The sequence below is a fragment of the Sturnira hondurensis genome, unplaced genomic scaffold, assembly GCF_014824575.4.
Source record: "Sturnira hondurensis isolate 20B ecotype Veracruz unplaced genomic scaffold, ASM1482457v3 Scaffold0008782, whole genome shotgun sequence".
Classification (NCBI taxonomy): Eukaryota; Metazoa; Chordata; class Mammalia; order Chiroptera; family Phyllostomidae; genus Sturnira; species Sturnira hondurensis.
In genome coordinates, this window is record NW_028081413.1 from 6,357,717 (window position 1) to 6,383,867 (window position 26,151).

At 38.1% G+C, this 26,151-nt stretch overlaps 1 protein-coding gene across 4 annotated transcripts; it reads left to right on the forward strand.

The window, feature by feature from the left end:
* Positions 1-1,886: 1,886 nt before the first annotated feature.
* Positions 1,887-25,699, forward strand: ARHGAP11A (Rho GTPase activating protein 11A). Of its 4 annotated transcripts, none has more exons than XM_037056132.1 (12): positions 1,887-2,709; positions 6,143-6,213; positions 8,630-8,726; positions 9,225-9,478; positions 10,036-10,199; positions 10,587-10,733; positions 15,507-15,581; positions 16,326-16,490; positions 20,491-20,620; positions 21,341-21,449; positions 23,392-23,536; positions 23,929-25,699. In XM_037056132.1, exons 1-12 carry the CDS (start codon positions 2,581-2,583, stop codon positions 25,500-25,502), a joined length of 3,060 nt encoding a protein of 1,019 aa, XP_036912027.1. In that variant the 5' UTR covers positions 1,887-2,580; the 3' UTR covers positions 25,503-25,699. The 4 variants fall into 4 exon arrangements, with proteins under 4 accessions (XP_036912027.1, XP_036912025.1, XP_036912026.1 ...); XM_037056130.1 differs by having other exon boundaries at positions 16,326-16,499; positions 23,929-25,698; XM_037056131.1 differs by having other exon boundaries at positions 16,326-16,499; positions 23,392-23,530; positions 23,929-25,697.
* Positions 25,700-26,151: the final 452 nt, after the last annotated feature.

Genomic DNA, 26,151 nt, shown 5'->3' on the forward strand with positions numbered 1-26,151 from the left:
GAGCTCCCCATCAGTCCCGCCAAAATTTCTTAGAACTGTGCTGTAGGTGAGGTTATTCCTATTCATCTTCCTTCCTTCCTTTTCCCTGTTCACAGGCATCAGACAGCTTCATGATCTAAAGATTCTCCCTGCCTACTCCTGCTTCCTCTCATTTATCCTTTCACAAGCACTTCCCCCAATAAATCTCTTGCATATCTAATCATGTCTGGGCACCTGCTTCTTGGAGAATTCAAACAACATGCTACGCTTGCTAGAGTGGCATAAACCTCTCTATCCTTATCTGCTTACTTCAATGGTCAAGCAAGAATTGCCAGTGACAATTTAGGCCAATGGACTGTACATCTTTCAGACCTTTGCTGATTTCAAACTATTAGTTTCCTCATAGCCACTCTATTTCCTCCATCTAATGAAAAAAAAACAAAACAAAACTACATAGGGTCTACAACTGCGACCAGATTTCTTAGAAGGACCACAGGAAAGTTTGCCCAAACCTCAATAGGAAGGCCCACCGAGTATAACAGCAGTCCTGGAGAGTGTTCCCAATGAGTTACGTGAACAGTGAGTGCGGTGAGCACCAAAGCTCATTCATCAAACACCAACCAAGTACTCTGAAATAACGACACAAAAAAATAATTCAGGAAACACTAAGAAGGGTAGCCTAATTCCCTCCTATTGGCAAGTCCCAATGCGCAACGATTAAAGGCCCCTAGAGGATCGACGGCAAAGAAACTGGTATAAACCTCCACATTTATTTGAGAGGTATCTTGCTTTTTAACGACCCTCGGAACTAGGAATCTGGAGTCCGTGCACGTAGCCCTGTTGGTATATAGGTTTCCCTGCTTCCTCTCCCCAAATCTAGTCTTCGAGTTTTCATTCTCAAGGGATATTGTTTGCTTGTTTACCCTATTGTATGAGTGATAACTGAAAGTTTTCTCGTTGCTAGGGATTCCTCATTCATTCATTCAAAAAGCATTCAATGAGAACTTTAAGTTCTGAGCTACACTTTGTGGGAAGTGAATACGAAACTGGCTCTAGCCTTCTAAAGGGACTTAGACCTAGAGGAAGATAGGTAACGTGTGCAAATAGAATCACTCAACAGGGGCGCTAAAATAGTAACATCCCAGAAAATAGAGAACACCCCGATGCGATCGCCTGCTGATGTCTGAGAATGGAAAAGGAGCGAGGATGGAGGGACAAGAGCCGGATTTGTGCCGTCCCGTTCGTTAACGAGAAAAGCAAGGTTTCAGCAATGTGTGGCCCTCGAGCCTGTTTCCTCTCCAGTCTCCATACTCCAAATCCCACCCAATGGAACTTCTGCACCTGCCGCCTCCCGTTCCTCCCTCACTCTATTCTCATAGTAGGTTTTCTTCGCTGTATTTAACCATCTATGGGCTAAGATTTCAGGGTCACCATCAGTCCTCCAGATATGGACCAGCTTCCGTATCCGAAATTTCCACCAAAGCCCCTAGCTTAAGGTTGCTAAAATCAGAGTTTGTGAACCCTGGCTCAACTGTATCCAACTCGGATTCCGTAGAAGTGGTTTCCCCTAAAGGAGGTCTTCACCTTCAGCAAAGTTCCGGGGCGGGGGTGGGGTGGGGTGGGGATTAGAGTGGGGTGTCTACCACATTTCCCCGAATATATTGTCTAAGGCGCAGGCCAAGTGTGTTAAAGTACTCTTTATAAAGTATTTTTCTCTAAAAGTAGGCTATGACGGAGCAAGTGGAACTCACATTTCTTTTCCTGCTCTTTAATTTTGCCCGCCACACCCTTCGCCCGCACCTCGCTAGACAGGCAGCTTCTGGCCACCCTCCGAGGACCTGATTTTGAAAAGCGGAGCGGGCCAATCAGAGTGGAGCGCTGTTTGGCGCTGCCATTTGAGCCTGGGCTCGAACTGAGGCCGAGACGGCTACCGTGGGTCCGGTTGTCTGCGGAGGCGGTGGGGCGGAGGCATGAGGAGAGTTTTTGAGCTTCAGTGAGCGCACTGGGATGTGCAGGCCGAGGGCCGCAGGCAGGCTAATGGGGGAGGGAAGGAGCAGTCTGTGAAACGGGGTGACGGTGGTGACCAGCCCGGGCGGGGACCGGGACTGGAAGAGACGCTTCAGCAGCCGGCTGGTCCGGCGGCTGGGCTGGGGTCGCGGGTGTGGGGACAGAAGAACACACTCGGTTGACCCTGACGGGACAGGAGAGGCGACAACAGTCGTCGTTACACTTAGCAGAGAGACGAGGGCAAAGTTAGGTTTGCAGGAAAGGGGCTCTTGGGCTGAAAGTGGGGAGAAGCTGGTGACGGGCGTGGCCGAAAGGATAAGGAAGGTCTGTGTGAGTCGTTGAAAGAAGGTCGGTGTAAGTGAAGGAAAGGTGAGGTGTGGCTGGATCAAAGGGTTAAGGGAAGACGGTTGGTGGAAGCGGATAGAGGAAAAAGAAGTGGAAGTGGCTGGAGACCGGGGCCGAAACTACACCAGACGTGACCGCAGCGCTGCGGAGCAGAGCGCAAACCTGAGAGTGTTCGGAAATTGGGAGACTTGGTGGAGAACGAGGTTCAGGGCTCAGATCCTGCCTCGGAGAGTGGGCGACGTATCCGGAATGTGGAATAAGAGGCTGGTGAGGTTGGCCTTGTTGCAGCACCTTCGGGCTGTCTATGGCATCAAGGTCAAAGGTGGCCGCGGGCAGTGCAGTCGCAAGAGGAAAGAAACAGCAGCCACGGAAATAGCGGTAAGTTCCGGGGGGAATATTTGGGTTAGGAAAAAAGAACATCTCCTGTACTGTCGTTACCAGGGCATGCCAAAATGGTCATTCTACGTGGATCCAAAAGAGAATGTGGTTAAGTATGTCTAGTTCAACCCGAAGGACCAACTGCTGAAATTTAAAAAATGACATTTTTTAGTTTTTACAGGGATTTTTGATTTTTTGGTCATCGAGAGAAAGTTGCAGGATTTTTCAGTCTCCGCAGCTTGACATTTTGGGCTAGATAATGGGGGGCGGGGGGCGGTGGCATATCTAGCTGTCCTGTGTACTGTAGAATGTTTAGCAGCATCTCTGACTTCTATCCACTAGATGCCAGTAGCACCTTCCACTTGTGACAATTAAAAATATTTTCAGATATTGCCAATTTATTGTGTTTTGAACAAATAGCACATGAGAAGGGAGGTAAACACTGCACCACTGTCGGAAGAGTACGATTTGAGAAGAGGAGACGAGAGGGACTAGTACATCTTCTAAATGAATCAGGTGGTATGATAGAACATTAGGAATAGGCTTCAGATAATACCTCTGTATTCACCAGTTTGGGGGAAAAAAAACCCAAACAACAATAGTGTTGCAACTTGACTATATCATATTTTGAGACAAAGCTATTTTTTTTTTTTAAATAACAAGCCAGAAGGGATAATTAAAAAGCTTTTGATTTCAGGTGGTCAGGGTAGGGGAATTTTGAATGAGATTTTTCTCTATTGCATCTTCAAGAATCTCATTAAGAAACATAAATAGAATATAAAGCATTTTGTTTTAAACTTATTTGCCCAATTACATGGTGCTTTCTAAGTAAATTAGAGCTGAAAACTGATAAAACTAACTTAATAGTGTTTATTTTCTGAAAGATAGTAAGTACCTGGAAAAGAAAACTACTAGCAAATATAATTTGTATACCTCTTAAAAATTCTGGAGAAAGTGTTTTTGTTGTTTGCAACTTAATGGCAACATATTTGTTTATATTTAAAATGAAACATTTTTTCTGGTTGTAAAACTGGCTTTCCAAGATATCAAATATTGTTGGTTTTGTAAGTATATGAAAGAATTTGTATAAGGATTTTTTTTATCTGTTAAGAGAAACTGACGCTTGTCTGTAGGTTCTGGTAGACCTGTGTTTGAATCCTGCTCTACCCCCACTGTGATGTTAGACTTCTTGTTTAATTTTCCTAAGTTTCAGATCCCCACTCTAGAAAGTGGGAATGATGGTATATCTTCTTGGGTTGTTTAGAAAACATTAAGGTCTATCTGTGGATAGGATTAGCACAATGCCTGTGACATGCCACTTGAACTGATGCTAATAAATGGTCTGCATCCTGATAGTCATGCTAGAAACACTAATAACATGTTCTGATAAAGAAATTCAGAAGACTGTAGTGTTATATCAATGGAATCTAACAAGATAGGTAATTGTTTGAAAAGTACTAGAAATCTTTTAACAGTGGTATTACAAAATGATATTCCAATACATAAAATTTAAGAAGCATTTTCTTCATTTTATTAGATTAAATTTAGCTATTACTTTTGAGGCCAAGTATTAGGATAATGAGATTTAAGGGAAAAAAACCCACCTGAATTCTACTTATGTAGAATGACATTTGTAGACTTACAGTCACCTTCAGCATCTGATTTGTTTTTGCATTTTATTTGCTTTCATAATGTCAAAAAATTTTTGATTTACCCAAAAAAGGTGTTGCCCATACTAACACTTTTTAAAGAANGTGTTGATTAGAAATTCAGAAGACTGTAGTGTTATATCAATGGAATCTAACAAGATAGGTAATTGTTTGAAAACTAGATTTCTTTAGTTCTTTGGTGTTGATTAGCTCATAGTTTTGAGCTTTTTAAGAAAAGTACTAGAAATCTTTTAACAGTGGTATTATAAATGATATTCCAATACATAAAATTTAAGAAGCATTTTCTTCATTTTATTAGATTAAATTTAGCCTGTTACTTTTGAGGCCAAGTATTAGGATAATGAGATTTAAGGGAAAAAAACCCACCTGAATTCTACTTATGTAGAATGACATTTGTAGACTTACAGTCACCTTCAGCATCTGATTTGTTTTTGCATTTTATTTGCTTTCATAATGTCAAAAAATTTTTGATTTACCCAAAAAAGGTGTTGCCCATACTAACACTTTTTAAAGAAGTTCACCTTGAAATGGTAATCGTAACAGTAGCAAATGTTCTTTGAATGCTTACTCTGTCTCAGACACTGATAAGAATGTTTTACATCTTTTAATTCTTTATATAACTATGACTTAGGACCTATGTTAGGATGCTGAGGCATAGAAAAGGATAGTTTGATCAAGGTCACATGATAAGTGGAAGAGCCAGGATTTGAAATCTGGCAGTCCTGCCTCTAGAAACTTGCTCTCTTAAGCTCTGCACTGCACCTTCTTTTCTATATTTGTCAATTAAATGGAGCCAGATGCTTGAAAAGGGACTAGTAAGATTTTGTTAGTCTGTTGAGTCATTAACAATGCTGAATGGTTTCTTATTGTAAATATAAGGTTAAATAAATAAGATGCTCTTAAAACTTATATAAACACTTCAAGATCATGCTTGGAGAGCAGATACATTTAAGCTAAATTAACATTTGTAGGATTAGGTATACCCACTTATTTAATTTTGTATAAGTAGACATAGACAAGCTTTAATTATTTTCAGTTTAGTGAAAAGCTACAACCTTCTTAATCAGTGACACATTTTTAAGTTTGAGTGCCTGCCCAAACATAGTGGCAAGGTATGTACAAGCATGCGACTTACCCAACATATACAACTTTACTCTTAGAATCTTCAGTGTATTAAAATGTGAATAATTGGGTAATGCATTTCAATGTGACTGTTTAAAATGATTTTCCAAGTAGCTAAATGAAATTTGAATTAAATGTTTGCAGAATCCCTGCCTTGAGTATCTCAGAATATAGTTTGAGTAGCATTTTTCCATGGAATGTGAAAAAGATAATCAGCTGTAATGTTAGGAAGTACCCTAACAATTGAGGGTACTCAATGTGGTCAGTATTTATAAGGTTGCTGAAGGAACAGGTAGTACTTTGAGGGAAATGTTAGTGTTTTGGGACAAAGTCTGTTTAAGAATTTCCTGACTAAGCACTGACTGGGTTGATTTTTCTATGGTGGTATTGGAAACCTTTGGAGTTTACCATATCCCTTGAGGGCACTGACTTTGTTTTTACCATCTCTGTACTCTCAGCACCTAGCATAATATAGTTACTTTTCACCAAATGTGCTTAAAATAATTGCTTTTGTTGTCTGGACTGATAGTTCATTTCTGCTATCTTCCCCCTGCCCCGGGTTTTTTAATTTGCCTAGTGTTTAAGAAAACTTATATTATGCTCAATATTTGTGTTAGAGGAACTAAATTTTGTCATTTTAGGGTAAAATATTTGGAGTACCTTTTAGTGCATTGCCCCATTCGGTTGTACCAGAATATGGACACATTCCAAGGTAAGTAAAGTTTGAAATGAAGAATAAATATTTCAAAGTGGTATTTGACTCACACATTTGTTTTGAACTAGCACATGATTTCATTTCTCAATAGTAATGTAAAAATTTTTTTCAAACTTTTATGTGTTTTAACTTTTTAATTTGTACTCATTCCCAGGATTGAATTTTGAGGTTTAGTAATGAATAAGTGCTAGAACACAAATTATTTTTGTTATATCAAATTAGAGTTTTTACTTCTTTTTTTTAATTTTTAAAAGATTATTTATTTATCTTTAGAGGGGAAGGAGAGAGGGAGAGAAACATCAATGTATGGTTGCCTTTTGTGCATCCCCTTCTGGGAACTAGCCTGCAGGGAACCTGCCTGCAACCCAGGCATGTGCCCTGACTGGGAATCAAACCGCAATTCTCTGGTTCGCAGGCTTGTGCTCAATCCACAGGAGTTTTTACTTCTATACCATTCCCCCCCCACCCAATTTTGATTATACTCAGCAATATGCTAATTTACCAATTCAACTATAGCACTGGTATTTTTGTGTGTTTTAGAACTGCTGGATAAAGGAATATTATGCTGAGGTGTTAGAGTATTTGTGAATATAAATTATATAAAACTTGAGCCTTTCTATGTTGCTTACTGTTTATAAGTAATCTTTTGAACTAACTACATCAGAAATTACCTGGAAAGCTTACATCTTAAGAAAATAGTTTAAATGCATATTAAGAAACTATTTTAACTCTTTCTAATTATGTTTTCCTATGTCCAAAGTAGGGTTTATTCTGGGTAGTGTATTCCAATTAAACTAGGTGTTTTTTTTTAAATATTTTTTTATTTATTTATCTTTCGAGGGGAAGGGAAGGAGAGAGGGAGAGAAACATCAATGTACGGTTGCCTTTCGTGCGTCCCCTGCTGGGAGTTGGCCTGCAGGGAACTGGCCTGCAACCCAGGCATGTGCCCTGACTGGGAATCGAACCGCAATCGTCTGGTTCACAGGTCCGCGCTCATAAACTAGGTTTTTAATTGGTGCATTGTCCACAAGCATCTATTAAACACTTGCTGCCTTAGAATATTTTCCCTCAGCCTGTAAGTGTAGATTCACAGTCTTCGGAAGGCAACCACTTACGAAGACAACCACTATTTTGCTTTTTAAATAATCTGCAAAAAGTTTATTTATGATTTTCAACATTTAGAATTAGAAAGTCATATTCTCAGTGATAATGACTGCATCTTTGTTGTAACTTCTTTTCCTGCTTTCAGCCATTGTGTGCCAGTGCAACTTTATCAGTTGCTTACAGCTGACATCCATTATAATTTGATGATACCAGCTGTTAACTAAGCATCTAAAGCTAAATTGATTGTTAAAAATTGTTCAATATAAAAATTGAGCACACACCTTTAAATATGAAAAAGATGATAAGAACTGGGATATATGACTCATATATGACTTCTCTAAGAGGTAATGTGGGAGTGATGGGGAAAAAAACCTTCTCTTATTTTTGGGCAAATGTAGTAGATCCTAGATACTTGAAGCTGTGTATGCTGTGAAAGATCGCACATGGAGAGAGAATGAAGAAAAGAAGGCCATAGGCCTAGCTCTGGGTTATCCTAGAATGTGGNGAGCACACACCTTTAAATATGAAAAAGATGGTAAGAACTGGGATATATGACTCATATATGACTCATATATGACTTCTCTAAGAGGTAATGTGGGAGTGATGGGAAAAAAAACCTTCTCTTATTTTTGGGCAAATGTAGTAGATCCTAGATACTTGAAGCTGTGTATGCTGTGAAAGATCGCACATGGAGAGAGAATGAAGAAAAGAAGGCCATAGGCCTAGCTCTGGGTTATCCTAGAATGTGGAGGGCTGGCAGAAGAAGAGGATCCACAGAAGAAGTTTGAGAATAAGCTGTCAGGGAATCAGCAGGAAAGCCAGAAGAGGGAAAAAATATTTTCAAGATGAGCTAAGAGTGGTCAAGTGTGTCAAATGCTGGTAGGACAAACAAGATGAAGATAATGAATTGGCCATGGATTTGGCAAGGCAGAGGCCATGGGCGACTCTGACAGGTGCCGTTTTGTTGGTCATGGGGGTGAGAGTCCGATTGGAGAGGGTGCAGTACAGGCTGGGGTGTGACAAAGTGGAGTAGTAGAGGCAGTGCAAGAGACACCCTGTGCTCTAGTGGGAGCAGAAAAATGGAGGGCTGGGAAGGATGTAGGGCTGAGTGGGTTCTCGGAAGTTGTCGTAGGTAGTTAGGTGGGTCCTAGAGGTGAATTTAGGAAGCAAGATATTGCAGATTAAAGAGATTTGTGGCCTCAGCTTCTGAAAGAGGTGTAGTGCCTGGTTTGCCCATGTCCTTTGGCAGAACAGTGGGACTTAGGAAGGTGTGTCTACCTGGCTACCTGAAAAGATTTCTTTCTTTCAGTTTTCTCGTGGATGCCTGCACGTCTCTAGAAGAGCATATTCATACAGAAGGGCTTTTTAGGAAATCAGGATCTGTTATTCGTCTGAAAGCTCTAAAGGTCAGCATATTTTTGAACTGTAATTTTTCTTTTGCACCACTTTTTGGTTTGGTTTTTACAATTGAACTATTTAGAAGTATTACATGAATTATTGACAGAAATTGAATTTGCAAATAGCTTTTCTCATGGCAAAGAACTTTTTTTCCAAAAGAGAGTATATCATTTATATATTTTTCCCAGTTTTGAGATACAATTCACAAAAACATTTAAGATGTACAACTTAATGTTTTGAGTTATATCTACATTGTGAAATGATCATTACAATCAAGCTATTTATATACTGCTTTAATAGTTTAGTTTCACATTCATGATCCTTGCTCCTATATCTGAAAAAACATTAAATTTTATTATTTTTAGTGATATGTATTAAGGAGTGATATATATTAAAACAAGAGTTCAGAGAAATTTACTAAATCTCTTTAGAGTATAAGAAAGGATATTTTATTTGCAATGTTCTCTTAAGCCCCCAAATGCTCAAGACTATTTTATTTATTTCAGGATAAATTGGATCATGGTGACAGTGGCCTGTCCTCTGCACTGCCTTGTGATATTGCAGGACTTCTTAAGCAGTTTTTTAGGGAATTGCCAGAGCCCATTCTCCCAGCTGGTTTGCATGAAGCACTTTTTAAAGCTCAAGAGTTAGGAACAGAGCAAAAGAATGAAGCTACGTTGTTACTCTCCTGTCTTATGCCTGACCACACTGTTGATACAGTAAGATACTTCTTTAACTTCCTCAGGAATGTTTCTCTTAGGTAAGTCGTAATCAAAAGTCTTGGGGAATGAGTTTAATTTCTCAGCTGGATTCTTATAGTTAATAAACTTCAATTTCACTGTTTCTTCTCTGTCATAGAGTGAAAATTATGAATGCCTTAGTAGCTTATTGATGATTATAAGATTCTTTGTTCACTGAATGGTTTCAGGTTACTGTGTTTTTAAAATGTTTGTGTTTTGCTTTTCAAATTTGTCTTTTCCCTCCTGTCAGTGAGCCTGATTGTTGTAGACATAACTCCCTGCCTTCTAATACTTCAGATTTTCTGTGTATGGGTTTGAAAATCAAACATGTTCAATTTGTATGGAAAAACAAAGGATGGACTCTGTGGTTTGCATGATTTTTATGATATATATGTATTTAAGCTGTATATTTCTGGTTGCCTTATTTCAAGCTGATTATTAAGATGGGTAGATAAAAGGTAATGTATCTTGTGCTTGACTGGTAAAGTAAGAGATCTTCAAAATGTACTTAATACATTATTTTAACTCTTTATTTTTACCTTTGGTGCCATCTCATAAATTATTTTTTTAATTTAAGGTCCAATGAGAATAAGATGGATAGCAGCAATCTTGCAGTGATATTTGCACCAAACCTTCTTCAGACAAGTGGAGGACATGACAAGATGTCTGTCAACACAGAAAAAAAGCTACGGTTACAGGCTGCAGTAGTGCAGACTTTTATTGATTATGCATCAGATATTGGTAAGATGTAGTTGCATTATTATTCTTTAAGATTTCATTTATTTATTTATTAGAGGAGAAGGAAGGAAGAGAGGGGGAGACATGTCAGGCAACCAGTGTATGGTTGCCTCTTGTATGCCCCTAACTGGGGACCTGGCCTGCAACCCAGGCATGTACCGTGACTGGGAATCAAACTGGTGACCCTTTGGTTTGCAGGCCTGCGCTCAATCCACTGAGCCACACCAGCCAGCGCTGTGGTTGCATTATTAAGTAATGGGACTTGTTTAAATGAGGGAGATTCCCCACTTCCATGAACTATGCAGACAACTATTAGAAAGTTGGAATGTCCTATTTAAGCATTTTAAGGAATAGTAGAGGAAAGATCTTATTGTGAACATTTTCCATTAGGGCATGTTCCTGATTTTATCTTGGAAAAGATACCGGCTATGTTGGGTGTTGAAGGTCTCTGTGCTACTCCATCACTGGAAGGCTTTGAAGAAGGCGAATATGAAACTCCTATTGACTATAAGAGAAAGCGAAGACAAAGTGTGGGAAGTAAGTAGCAGTAACAGTCTGTTTTATGGAGCTACAGCAGTTTGCTTTTATTTGAAATGTGTTTGAACATAAAGAAGTAGAAGCCATGGTATATCATTTTTGGTGCTTTACAGCATAGTTGGAAAGATATGACCATATACATGTGAAAAGTAAAAATGACAATATAATCTAATATTAAGTGCTTGATCTTAGCACAAACCATATGTGATCAAATGAGAAAAGTTCCCAGGGCTATAATGGTCAGGGACTTTTCAGATAAGTCCCTTCTTGAAGAATGGGTAGAATCTAGGGGGATTAGGTAGAGGGTCAGAGTACTTGTATTCTATTCTGGATGAGAAGGGTGCTATGAGAAAAAACTTTTGTAAGGAAAAAGTAATCACTACGTAAAACAACCAGTGTGACTTGATTGAAGTATTTATTAAGATGACATTTTGGTGAGCTTAATGTCAGACTAAAGAATTAGAATATTAAGCTGGGCATTGGAGAACCATTGAAGGCTTATGAGTACAGGCATAACATGATTAAAATATTTTAGAAAGTTACCTGGTGTGGAGAATGGAGACTTGGAGGAAGGGAGAACAATCACAAATGTGTGGCAATAATCCAGTTGTGAGATCATGATTTTAAAGTGATATGAATCAGTTACGAATATGAAATAAATAATGAACATTACCAAGGAAGAATCAAAAAGACCCAGAATGCTGTTGTGGTGAAATTAATTATAAGTCTTCTTATCTCCTTGATGAAGAAGTCTGTGACCGCACCTTCCCTAATTGTCTTAGAAATTTATTTTTGAGTATCGGAACAAATTGTGATTAACTAGTGCATTAGTTTTTAAATCTTTTGGTTCATACGGCATTGCCTTCTATTTCTTGTTTGTTTCCTTTGTAGGGTTCTCTCATGCCTCCTGCACCAGTTTCCTAGGGCTACTGTAACCAAGTACCACAAACTAGGTGGCTGAAACAAAACATGAGTACAACTGCACAGGCTGTAATTACAAATGTGGTCACATTCACAAGCCCTGGGACTTAAATCTTTAAGTCCCAGTGTTTGTGATTCAACCCATTGAACTTCCTACCCCAAATGTAGCTATTCTCAGGCCCTGAGTGTCTTTATTTTACCTACTTCCCTTTGTGATTTCATTCCTATAGTTTGGGGTTTCTCATCTAAATAGATGCACACTGGATCTCTGTCTTTCACTGTTGTCTAGCAAATTTCAGCTCCGCTTTACTTATTTTTTAACAGTTCATACAAATTCTTTATTTAATGACAATTTTTTTTGTTTAACCACATCAGTTCTTCTTCACAGTAAAGAACTGCTAGATATATACCCTCACTTCTGCTTTCCCTTGGTAGTTGAAGGTCAGCATTTTGAAACCATCATTTTTACCTTCTTTAAAACTGATTCTATTTGAATTCAATTTTCTGCTAATAGCACTGCCATTCTCTAATCACTTAAGCTTTAAGCCATTGATGCCTAACTCTTACTTACTATCTATATTTGCCCAGTCTTCAGGTTCTATAAGGTTCTACCTGCAGTGTTTACTGCATCTTTTCTATAAGTGTCTCCTTGGTTTCTCTGCCTCCTCCTTGAATCTGCTCCGCCATTGCTGTCAGAGCTGACGTGCTCCACGTGTCACTCTAATCAGGTATCTCACACTAACCCCCTTCGGGAACCTTCACTGATGAGTGCTGATGTTTTACCCTGGCACTAAAGGCAGCTTTAGCCTGCCTTTGTACTTGTTCTCCATTGTGCAATCTATGCTGTAGTCAAACTGCATTCTTATACTGTTTTCTAGACACTTTGTTCTTTTGCATATACTGTTCATTGATTTTACTTCCATCTACTCCTGTTCAAATTATATCCAGTTGTCAAAATTCAGCCTAAATGTCTTGTTAAGCAGGCTTCCCCTCCCTTTTTTAGTATGGAAATTTCTTTGACATTCTATAATATTCTAGACTTTAATAGTTTTCATCTGGTTTTATATTTATTCATTGTGTGTAACTCTTACCTATTGTATTTAATGCTCTTTAAAGGTAGACACCATGTTTTACACATCATTGCATCCAATCCAGAGTTTTTGTTTGTTTGTTTGTTTTTTTTACTGAATAGACAAACTACTAATAAATACAGTAAGTTGAGTTACATTTGTCTTAAACTCAGAGGTACTTTATTCAAACAGGTTATGATAGCATTTGTCAAGTGTCATAAAATACATCAATTTTATTAGCAACTTGAAACTGTTCAGGAGCTCTAGACCATCAGTGTTTATTTTATGCATAGCTAGCCGCCTCTTTTTTTTTTTTTTTGCGTCTGACTTTCAAATGCCACAGAAACATCAGTGTAATCTGATTGCAATTGCTTTAAAGAATCGTCTGCCTTCTTTTTAAATTGTGGAAAACTATAACAACATTTACCATTTGAGCCATTTTTAAGTGTGCATTTCAGTAGTGTTCAGTACATTCCCATTGTGCAACCAATCTCTAGAATGTTTATTTTTCTGTGTATTATGTGAGTTAGTTACTCTAACTTAATTTTATGTTAGATATGATGATTCTCACTAATTGCACTGTTCCAGAATCTATACAGAATTCCATGAGCAAATTTTTAAAATAAGTGAGAGGAATTTGGTCTCTCATAATTTTCCCATTCTTGCTTATGTATGTGAGTGTGGATGCTCCTCTGCATGGTCTTTGTGCTAACGAATGTCTTTTGTGGACAGTGACGCAGTGCTGAGCTGGTTTAATTAATATGATGCCATTCTTAGTGAGGTACTTCCTGAAGTACATAATAGTGAGCTCCTGAGACTATTGAGGGGATTAGGACATCACTTTTCTTTTTCTCGAGAGAGATGCTCTGTGCTTTCAGTGTGGCCCCTTAGGCAGGCAGGACGGTTTCAGATTATGGAGGGAACAGCTTGTCTTTCCACACTCCTGATTTTGCTGGTCTGTTATCTCCTGTGGCTGAGTCAGTTGCAGTCCTCTGGTTTGTCCGTATTTCACCTGAGGATGTAAGATTTCTCAATACATAAGGGAGCTATAGCTGAGCTTGAATTTAAATAACTATTTTGAGTGATACTTGGTGATTAATCAGTTAAATTTACATATTTAGAAGACTTTTGTGTTTCATTGTGACTGAAAATTAGGGGGCATATTTGTGCATGAAAATATTCCTGTTGCAATCACAATTTCCTAGTAGCTAAATTCAGTGTATATATTTTCGGCCTACATTATTGAGAATTTCTTTGACCACTTGCCTGTTTTCTTTCCTTCCTAATATTTTTTCTTCATTATTTGTTTTTGTTTTGTAATGCTATGTTTTCATGATTTCCCTACCTCTGTAAGCCATTTATTCTGTCTCATTTTTTTGGATTTTGTTTTTTCTGACCACCTCTTAAATGTTCCATTCTTCCATACTTGATCTTCTTACTCTTTGTCCCTTTTTAAAATGATCTCATTCATCGTCCTTTTTAAAAACTACCATTTCTAGGCTGACAAATCTCAAATCTACTTCTCTAGCCTGGATTTTCCTGCAAATGGATTCATATCCCATCACAGTGTCAGAGACATGTCTGACTCTTCCTTTTATAATCTCCTTTTTCTTTTGGTGGCACTCTTGTCTACTCAGTCATCAAAATCAGAATTTTATATTTAGAAAGTATACTGTATTTACACTTTCCTCATCCTTACATCTCAGTACTTACCAACCCTTATAATGTTGATCTCCTAAACACCTGTATTCCTGCCTCCATTCTCCCTGTTCCTGTCTCTCTTCAGACCTTCATCTCTTGTCTGGCTAGTTTCCATTCTTCCTTGGGGTTTCAAATATCACTTCCTCAGAGACACCTTGGACTCCCTAGTATAAATCTGTTTTCATATTTTAACTTCAGACCACTTAATCCATTTGTTATTATACATTTAGTATTTTCTTAGGCTATTTGTTATTTGTTTCTCTCAGTAAGTTCTCTAAAGGCAAAGACTATGTCTGGTTTGGTCACTGTTGTATCTCTGATGCTGGCGGGTGCTTGACACATTGTAGGTACAAATTACATACTTGGTTAATGACTTACTGACATACTTAGAAGAGCCCTCAGCTAGTTTGCTTGCCTCCACGGAAGCTTGCTGCCTTAGGTCTGTCTTTTAAACTGCGGCCAGAGTAATTTTTCTAAAATGCAGATCAGACAGTTTTGCTCTCCTTCGCCTTTGGAAAAGTTCAAGTTTTTCAAAACGACAAACAGGCCCTGTTCTTTCTAATATAGAAGGCTTATCTCTTACCACATTCACTGCTCACTGTTTGCTCTAGCAACATGGACCTACTGGTTTCTAGTATGCGTAAATCCTGTTCTACTTACATGCTATTCACCTAGCCCGAATCAGCACCTACTAACTCTTCAGAACACAGGCAAAGTTTTACTTATCTTGCAAAGCTTTCTCTCCTGTTGCAACTTCCTTCTACCTTCCTCAACAAGTAATGCTTTCCTCTTCCATGCCTTTCTGCACATCACAAATATTTGTTTTACATTTCATTCAGTATTATATATCTTTTTTTGAGAGATATGAGAGTATAAGTGGAATGGAATAAAAATATATCACTTAGTTTTTTTCTATTTTGAAATAATTCATTTTAAATAACCTTAAGTTGCCTTTAAAACATGTAAGTTGATACAAATCTAGATGCTAAAAGACCACAAATATCAACATGAAGTATTGGTGAAAGATAGGTAAATATCAAGTTATCATTGAGTATATGATTATGTATGCCTTGCATTTCAGATTTTGTCAGTGGAGCACTAAATAAACTTAAATATAACAGAACACCCTCTATTACACCTCAACAAGAAAGAATCGGTAGGTATTATACATACTTATTTAAATGAAAATGTCTGAATTATTTTGGTTTAATCAAATTCATTCTTTTCAATGGGGATACCATACTGTAATACTATGCTATTATATGTTAGTGTCTTGCTAATTACATTGGCTATAATGAAGCCAACATTTTAAGTAAAAATTTCTTTTAGTCTATTGTTACATCTATAGTCTTCAAAATTATGCTTTTCTGTTGTTTGTAAGTTAGATGTTATTGAACATGTGAAAATAACTCAATCATATTTTTATTTTAGAGCCAGAAGTTTATTAGTGTATGTTCCATTTTTTTTAATCTTAGTTGGCTTATGGCTGAAATTATTTAGTCCAGTAACAGACAATATAATCATTTGTTTTGTTTTCCACATTAAATAAGTTAACTAATACTCAGCTAAAATGAAAAGCAAAAACAATATTTAGATCATTTTTTGTTTGAACTCCTTGATTATAATTTTCTTCCCTTTGCTAATATTCCTTAATATGAATTACACGCAACTTTTAGTCTATTTGGTTTAAGTTAATACTGTGCTAAAAATCTTGCCTCTTTGCAGCTTGTCTATATTTTATGGAATTGCAGGTATTAATTTAGTTTTATATAACATTTGATAATGTAAACATCACCTCATTCTTTGTTTAGCTGTAGGTAATAGCTTTGTAAGAATAAGTTTATAAAGATTTTTAATTTTGTTAACTGTGGAAGAAATAATAAATTGTTTTTTTTCCCAGCCCAGCTGTCTGAGTCACCAGTGATTCTTACACCAAATGCTAAGCGTAAACTGCCAGTAGATTCTTACGGCTTCTCAAGCAAGAAAAGGAAGTCTATCAAGCACAATTTTAACTTTGAGTTGCTGCCAAGTAATCTCTTCAGTACCAGTTCTACACCAGTGTCAGGTAGCAAATGTAAGTTACAAATTGAGTTGTAAATATTAACATGAGTGCTTATTCTGGGCAAAGTGCTATTTCACATTAACGCCACCCTTGAGAAACCAGAGCTTAATTCTTTTTTTTTCTTTAATCAAATGTGAATTTTTATAAAGTCCCCTAAACTTTATTTATATTTTATTTTATTTTCTAAAGATTTTATTTATTTATTTATTTTGAGAGAGAGGGGAAGGCAGGGAGAGAAACATCGATGTGAGAAACATTGATCAGTTGCCTCTCGTGCGTTGCCCAACTGGGAACAGAACCCTGCAACCCAGGCATGTGCCCTGACCAGAAATTGAACTGGTGACCTTTCGCTTTGTGGGACAATGCCCAACCTACTGAGCCACATTGGTCAGGGCAAGATCTCTACATTTTAGAATGGACACTGGTCAGTGTGATCAATGTGTGTGTGTTTTGTGGCCATGCCCACTGAAAGTTGTGAGAAATACCTTGGAGGGACGTGGGAGTTTGGGCTTCCATGGATAGCACTGATGTTCAGGTTTGATGTAACTGAAATTCCTGAACTTGACTTTAGTTACTTCTGGATCTAGAGCAATAACTATATTGCTGTCCTCTGTTGACTTGAGGTGGCCAGAAGTTTGGTCATCTCTGAATCCGGAGTGAGGGTGTTATTATTGGAGTAACCACTGTGGATTGCACTTTGGGGGGCAGGGAAAGCAACATTTTTAATGTTTTATGCCGGATTAGCTTTTATAAAAAGCTTAAAACACTTTGCTTATACTGTTCTCGTAGCATGGTTTCCAGATCCCTTACCAGCCGAGCCCTTTTCTTCCAAATGCACTAGAAGGTCCTATTGTGGCCAACCAGAGCCTCCAGAAAAAAAATATAACCATGTCAGATTGAGTACCAGATTTTTGTTAATGCGGTCTAGGTGGAATTGGCTTCTTTAGCATGTGCAGACTACAGTTGGCTCATATTACCTTTACAGTCAACCCAAAATGAAATGAAACCATCACTAAGCCTGGGGTCCTCCATCTCCTATTTATCTCACATGTAGTCAGAATGTGAGTGATCTCTGATTCTTTTAGATTTTTATTGGTTTCTGACAAAGTTAAGAGTTCCATTTTGAATTCATAAGCTTGGTTATGAGCTCTCAAAAGCCTCTTTTTTGTTTCTATAGTCTAAAGGTTTATATTTTCCTGGTTTGTTTTATTAAAAAAGTAAACAGAATAGCAGTTTGTTTTCTGGTCTTTCATAGGTTCTCCACGGTTCGTTAAAGTGTAATGATAAGAACTCTGAGGCCACGTCTGTAGCCTTTTCATTGTTCAGAGGTTGAAGACTTCAACTTTTTAATAACTTCATGTTTTCCTTACATTTAAAAAGCCTTTTCTACTTCGGCGGGCTTTTCCAAATGGCACATGTGAAGCCTTTGCTTATTAGCATTATAGCATCTTCCTCAAGGATGAACCTGTTGATTCTTTTTCTCTAGGTTCCCCCCAAATAGGTTAAACATTCTTGTGTAATTGTAATATTAGTATAAGCCTGTTTAGTCAGCAAATTGTCTTTAATTTTAAATAGTTTATTTATCCTTACTCAGGGATTTTCTCATTGCTTTTAGAGAGAGAGAGAAACATCGGCTCACTGCTTTTTTGTATGTGCCCCAACCAGGGATCTAACCCGCAACCTGGATATGTGCCCTGACCAGGTATCGAACCTGTGACCTTTTGGTCTATGGGAAAGTGCTCCAACCAACTGAGCTACACTGGCCAGGGCTTAATCAGTGGATTTTTTTCTAAATACAAAAGTCAGAAAGTTCAACAATAGTAATCCTATTTTAACTCAACATTTTTCTTTGACCCTACTTTCTCAGGTATAATTTAATATGTTCTATCTGCAATATATATGTTTTTTAATGTATGAAGGCAACAACATGAATTTAAAATCCATGATTGTGGGAGGCTCCACCTGCAGAGCTTCCCTGGGCCACCGTGAATGAGAATAAATCTACCAAGACATGATCTGCTTGGGGAGGAAAGGCTGACCAGTCCCTCAGAGGAGAAGGGTCTTGAGCCTGTCTCTCAATGAGCTTTCTTTGAGTTTAACTTGCATAGGGATGCATGTCAAAGACAGGAGGTATGGTTTACAGATAACATCTCTGGGACCACAGGGGTCCTTTTGAGTCAGGGTCTGGTAGACAGGGTGATACCAATCACCCATAAAACCTTGGGAAACAAACTTATTTTGTTCTTGGATCCTTAACATTTAAATTGAGGGCATTCTTACCAAAGCAGGCTTCACAGGACTTTATGCATTCTTTCTTAGGCCTGATCGCCTCCCACCAGGAATCACCGGTTGGGCACAAGGCTGCACACCAGTTCGGCATTGTTTAAGGCCTGAATCAGGAGGAGGAAAAGACAAGGCAGCCAAGAGATTAGGAGACTCTTTACAGATAGAATGAGGACTCGGCTATGATAAAGCGGAGGCCTGAGGGTCTTTTGTCCCTCCTCCATAATCCCCTAAGTCCTTCCCTGATGGCCCCTATGCAACTGCCTGTCTTAGGTTCCTTCCTTGAGGAATCTTACCCATCATTGACTATCCAGCCATCCTCCAGGGGCCAAGCAGGGTGAGGTAAAGGGGACAGAGGCTGTGCCCCTGCCGAGAGGATAAGTTTTGTCTCCTTAGTGGCTTATGGTCTGAAGGTTCCTTAGCCGTGGGGCCTTTTCACCTGTCGGTGGGATTACAGCTCCTGAAACCAGGCAGGGTGGTTCCCAACACATGAGTACCGATACAAAATTTCTTTCATATATATGTGGTAACTTTGCACGATGCCATGTCTTCTGGCCATGCCTGCTTGTGATCACTGCAGCCTTAGAATGAAGCTACCTGTGTCACATTGGATATGCTATATTGGCCTCCAAAATTTCTTTAGTCAAAAGCACCCAAAAATCACTGCAATTGTTATTACAGTTATTTTTTTCTAGATATTTTAAAAGATTTTATTTATATAGTTTTAGAGAGAGGGGAGAAAAGAAAAAAGGGAGCAAAACATCAATGTGTGGTTGCCTCTCACACGCCCCATACTAGGAACCAGGCCTGCAACCCAGGCATGTGCCCCGGCTGGGAACTGAATTAGTGACACTTTGGTTCACAGGCCAGCCCTCAATCCACTGAGCCACGCCAGCCAGGGCTACAGTTATTAAATGGTTATTAAAGCATGGGTGTCTCTGGGGACCCGTGTGAATTCTTTATTGATTCCAGTGATAAGAGGGTTCATGTTTGTGGAGCATACCTGGGAGTGATTCAAATGTAAGTCAAATGTATAGGGAACTTTTGTTCATAACTATTCTACTGTAGTCAGTTTCATGATATAGTTTCAAATAACTTGTAACCAGCAGTTTTAAGCATGGAACATGGCAGTAGCCAAGTAATTAGGTATTTGTTACAAATCGTTTTTTGCCAAAAAATATTGGACAAATTATACTTGAGTCAGATGGACTGCAGTTGGTTAGCAGGTACATACTTGATACTTAGATTTTGGTGTTATGTATCGAGTACTGTGCTGGACATTTTATGTACATTACAGTAATAGTTCTATGTGCCATAAAAATCCATGTTCAGAGCTTAAAGCTCTGTAGTAAGTAGTGGAACAAACTCAAGCTATCTGTCAAGTCTATCAAGTCTAAAGCTTGCTTCTTCTCCGTTCCCCAGCAGTGCCGAGGCCTCCCTTGTATTCCTAAACGAGTGAGTGTACAGCACAGTTCCAATGTGAAAGCAGTGGTTAATGAGACCTTTCACTGGCATCTGAAAAGTAGAAAATTGACACCTCTTTTTTTTTAGTTGAGTTGGGTTATTTGGCCCCTGAAATTTTGAAGCAGGAGTTATATAATTTTTATTGTGGCTTAGGGGTCGAAATTAAGACTTTAAGTATAATTGCTATTAACAATAGTTTATACTTTGAAAAAGAAAATAAGTATGTGTGGTATATTACATGTGTTTATTTTTATAGTTCACCTTGATACAAGCCCAGAAGAGTCATCTCAGAGTTCCGTCTCTCCTGTGGCCATCAGTGGAAATCATTTGATCAACACGGATGCACCAAGGCGAAGTAAAAGGATTGCAAGCAAAACAGTTTGCAGGTAATTTATCCAGAATATTATGTTTTTATTGGATAAATATTTAGTGTAGATAGTTACCCCTATTTTTGGACCATAAGATGCACCTAGGTGTTAGAGGAGGAAAATAGGCAAAAAAATTCATATAAAAAATGTGATAAACTATTTACTCACATAAATAACATAATATTTCACCAATGTAAATGTAAAGCTACATATGGACTATAAGGTGCACCTGCCATTTTCCTCCCAAATTGCAGGGGTAGAGGTGCGGGGGGTGGGGGCGGGGGTGCATCTTATAATCCCAAAAATAAGGTAATGAAATATCTTGTCTTTTCCCCAGGAATTATAATTTAAAATTTTTTCTCTGCCTTTGTAGTTGTAATACTCAGGTGCGCTTTATGTATCCTCCAGGGAAAGATCCCTAATTTGAGTCATTTGCTGGCTTAAAATCCTATTTCATGTTCTTGTGGGTTAATTTTAAATTTCTGGTTATTTAAAAAGCTAGTTTATTCTAATGGTTCTGGTTTATAAGTGACGAACTCTTGTGATAGATAGGAAAAATCATGTTTGCATGCAGATACAGTGTGCTCATGTGGTATGTCAAAGCTTAACTGATTTTAGAAAATTATCTCTTGAATTACTAGCAATATGATTTGCTGTGGACATTCTTAAATTTCCTTTTGCAAAAATTTCTCCAGTTTGTGTGCTATAAGCTGATATTTTTTAATTCCACTTTTTTAGGGTGGAATCAGAAAAAGCAGGCTGCTTCTCTCCTAAAATCAGTCGTACAGAAAAAGTTCGAAGATCTCTTCGTTTGAAATTTAGTCTGGGGAGAAGTAGCAAAGATGTAGTAAGTTGCCTTTCACTATTTCATTGATGTTCATCTTAGCATAAAGCCATACATTTGATGCTAAAAGACCCTCTCAACCCTGCTTTTCCTCCAGCAACTTTCTCATTCTCTAGGCCTCTGTATACAACCTCTTACACTTGCATATGTCCAAGCCTCCTTATCTGCTCTGCTTCAACCAGTTTCAGTGAGGCTTTCGTCCCCAGCACTAATGGTGACTGTTCTCATCCAGGTCACCCATGATTTCATCACCACTGGACAAATAACAGTCCTTGATTGACTCCACCTGCCAGCCACATTTGTCCTCACTGATCACTTCTCCTCTTGAATGTACTTTCCTTGCTTCAAGGACAGTTCACTCTCATGATTTCTTCCTTTGTTCTTTACTTTTCTAATTTCTTTGCATTGGAGTGCGCAAAGGTTCATCCCTGGACTTCTCTTTTTTCTCTCTCCACTCACTCAAAGGTGATCACCAGTTTTAAATATCACATATGTACTTCAGATCTCTAAGTTTCTATCTCCAGCCCAGAATGTTCTCCCAAACAAGTTGGTTGTTTCTTAATGTCTGCCTACTTGACCTCCCTACTTGGATGTTGGTCCAGTAGACATCTCGAGTGTAACCTGTCCCAAATAGAGCTCTAAGATGCATTTCTTCACTGCCTCTATTTCTCTGCTCCTCCCCCTGCCCCCAACCACACTTCTACCTGCAGTCTTCATTGCCTCCGTTATGGTCAAAAACCATGCAGGCATTCTTGACTTACCACTTTCTCTTGCATGTCCCGCCTCTACCATTAGGGAATCCTATCTAACTTTTGTTTTCCAAGTATGTTCAGACCAATTCTCAGCAGTACTACGTTTTTAACTTTCTCTAAGTCCTATTGTCTCAAACTTGGATTACTCACTAAGTTCCTACTAGTAGATCTATTTGCTTGTACCTTGCTGCAGTACGCTAGCGAAAATTATCCTTTTAAAACTCAAGTGAAGTCATGTCACTTTTTTGTTCAGAACCCTCCAGTGACTCTTCATTTCACTCTGGAAAAAAATTTCTTCCATCAACTGCAGCCCTGCCCCTGGCCTGTCCTTAGCCCCCTCTCCAAGCTCCCCTCCAGCCGCTGCCCCTTGCTCAGTCGGCTGCACCCATTCTTGCCTCCTTGTCAAATATGCCAGACCTGGCTTCAGCCTTAGAGGCTGCACTGGCAGCTTTCTGTCCCCAGAATGTTTTCCCTCTTATACGTTCATGACTTTCATCCACATTTTTCTTTACTCACAAATCATCATCTTATGATCACTATGTTTAAAGTTGTACCCCTACTTTTTATCACTTCATATTCTTATTACCCTACTTTACTACTTTCCGTAGCAATTTTTATCTTTTATATCAGCAATCCCCAACCTATTTGGCACCAGGGACCAGTGGGGGAGGGGCGAAGCAGGCGGAGCTCATGTGGGCTTTACTCATGATGTGAGTTTCTAACAGGCCATTACTGGTCTGCAGCTGGGGGTTGGAGAGCCCTGTTTTATATTATACAGTGTAATTGCTCATTTTGTTCTGGTCTTAATCTCTCCACTTAGCATATAAATTCCATGAAGGTAAGATTTTGGGCTTGGGTTACATTTGTTTTTCTTTTTTCTTCACTTTTGTGAATAGGCCTTGGCACAGATTCAACATACCATACATTATTTTTTAACTTAATGAATATGTGAGGTTATTTTTCATTTTGGATAATAAAATCAACTGACAGCCAAGTCAAATACTTACAACTTATCAGCATGTAAACAAAAATATATTTGTGTTTGCTATAAAATTGTTTCTTGATCATATGTATTATTTTTAATTGACTATAGAGGATTTTGATAACTAAAATTTTAAATTGTCTTAATATTTGGAAAATCAACTGGTTTATTTTTTTTAACCAAAACTTTTAATTTCTTTTTGCCTGTGCAGAATGGGTGTTCTGGTGTCAGTAGACATGAAAATGTTGGTCGAAGACTTGCAAATCAACAAAGTTTAAAAAATAGGATTGAATATGTAAAAACAGGTCTTCTTTTTAGCCCAGATATTGAAGAAAGATTAACAAAGAAAGGTAAAGGTACATTTACATGATATTGTTAGAGTTTTATTCAAAAGGCGTACTTTTTAGTTGTTTTTAAAAAGGAATTCCAATTTTATTGAAATAAAATTGATATATAACCTTTAGTTGCTTTGTTAACGATAAAATGCATTAAGTAATTTACTATTCTAGAAATTTGATATTCATGTTTGAATAAAAATACCTGAATTGGCAGTGTATATTTTGTGAACTATTATTGGAGGATGCTTAAAATATGAAAATGTTTGACATTTAAAAATTACTTCTTTTACCACAAATCTGTAATTTGTTTTAATGAAGTGCTTAGTACCTTTATTTACCATGTATTTGAATAATATTTCAAAACTAGGTCAAATATAAATTATTAAAAACCCTGAACTGCTTTATTTTAGGTTCAAAACAGATCAGTAAGTCTGAGGAAAACTTACTAACTCCAGAGCAACCAGATGGAACGTGCTACCGAATGTCTTGGACAGGACCTAGTCATTCAAGTTTTCAAGAAATAGAAGCAAACAGAGCTTCTCTGATAGAGGGAAGTCTTGAAGTGGAAAACTACTCTTTGGAGCCTGATATTATGATGGAAAAGTCATCTATTAATATATGTGAACTGACCCCTTCTGATGCACACAATAAGCATAATAACAACGTAACCGCAGGCTCTCTTAGTGGGGATGAAAATAATTTGAGTACAGAGACTTTGGTGAAAATTCAGAAAGCATTTTCTGAATCTGGAAGTAATCTTAATACATTGATCAATCACAGGCAGTCATCAATAACTGATATGGGGAAAGAAAAATTAAATGAAACACCTTCTATAGCAGATAGCCCAGGGAAAACTCTCTTTAAAACTAATGATTTGACTGTGATAGAATCAAGTGAACACCACACTAGTAAAAGTGAAAACAGTGTTTCAGAAAGAGACTTTTCACTACATGAAACTCAAAGTTTAGGTAGAGAAGCAACTGTAAAATGTTACTCAACTGAGGTGAAGGTGGAACATGACGGAAACATTCATTCAGATATGCCAAATGATTATTTAAGGAAGCAAGAATTGCCTAGTGGTGAACAAATAAGAACACAACAGTGCCCAAGGGATGAACTAAATACAAAATTGAAGGAGGAGACTAGGATGGAAGAGAACTTACCAAAATGCACAGCTTCTAGAGAGGATGCAGCTCACACCTCTTCCTCAGAGCAGATTGCGTACAGTATAACCAAAGTGTCAAAAGCCAGGCCCGGGAGAGTGGTTAAACAGCTCCCACTGGTGGAAACACGTGACACAGCAGTTTATAAAGGTGTTCAAGTAGCAGAGCCGGGAAAGGTTTCAGACCACATACAGTGGTTTAACAAGCTCTCTTTAAATGAGCCAAGTAGGACAAAAGTTAAATCACCTCTGAAGTTGCAGCGCACGCCTGTCCGTCAGTCTGTCCGAAGAATTACTTCTTTGTTAGAGCCTAACAGACAACCTGTAAGGCATAAATCAGCTCATCATGATGATGCCGCTCCTCTGGTTAAAGCAGTGAGCTGTGAGGGTGCTTTTTCCTCTTGTGTAGAAAGTACGTCAAAAGATTCCTTGATTTCGTGTATTCAAGCAGGTCCAAGAGAATGGAAGTCTGTATCACGGGAGCAGTCAAGTGTTGAGGCAGTTTCAAAATCAAGCATGGAATTAACTTCTAAATCTTTCCCACAGATGAAGAGGAACTCCATGCATGTTTTCCTTGGGTCAACCAGAGTTTATACAGAGAAAGTGATATCTGATGGCCAGATTAAGGTTCCCTTGGAGGATCTGACGAATCATGATGTATTAAAACCTGTTGTAAATAATAGTGTGGGCTTTTCTTGTGGAATAAATGACAGGGTCCTCAGGAAACTGTCAGAAAAAGAAAGGGTCTCATATAAAGGTTCTCCCAAAAATCCTTTAGGAAAAGTTCAACTACTACCAACAAGTAAACCTGTAGACTTGTAATTGGTGAATGTTATGCTTGTCATTAATGTAAATAAAATCAGCTGTTAGTGATGTGCTTGTAAGGTAATCTACATGTCAATTTGTAGCTCAGGATGATGCATGATAGATTTATTTTTTAAAGATTTTATTTATTTATAGAGGGGGTGGGGAGGAAGAAAGAGGGAGAGAAAAATCAGTGTGCAGTTGCCTCTTGCGTGCCCCCACCTGGGGAACTGGCCTGCAACCCAGGCATGTACCCTGGCTGGGATTTGAACTGGTGACCCTTTGTTTGCAGGCAGACACTCAGTCCACTGAGCCACACCAGCCAGGGCCAGATTTTTTATTTCACTGCACAAGCAATTTACATTCTTGTGTTTGTATGAATGACTACTTTATTTTCCTTGATTATGGCAATATTTAAAACTTTAATTTTATTATGATCTCCTAAAACAGGTTACATTTTAAAAAGAAATTGTTGACTGGGTTTATAAAAAATTGGGTTTTTTAAATTGCATGAATTTTATTAAGTGTGATAGGAAGAGTAGAATGAATTGTGTCTATTTCCTGTTATTCCTCCTAAGTTACTTAATGTTTTTACAAGGCATTTCTAACTATAAAGGGAATAAATAGATAAGCCTTGCAAATCTTTCTCTTTTTTTAATCCTCACCT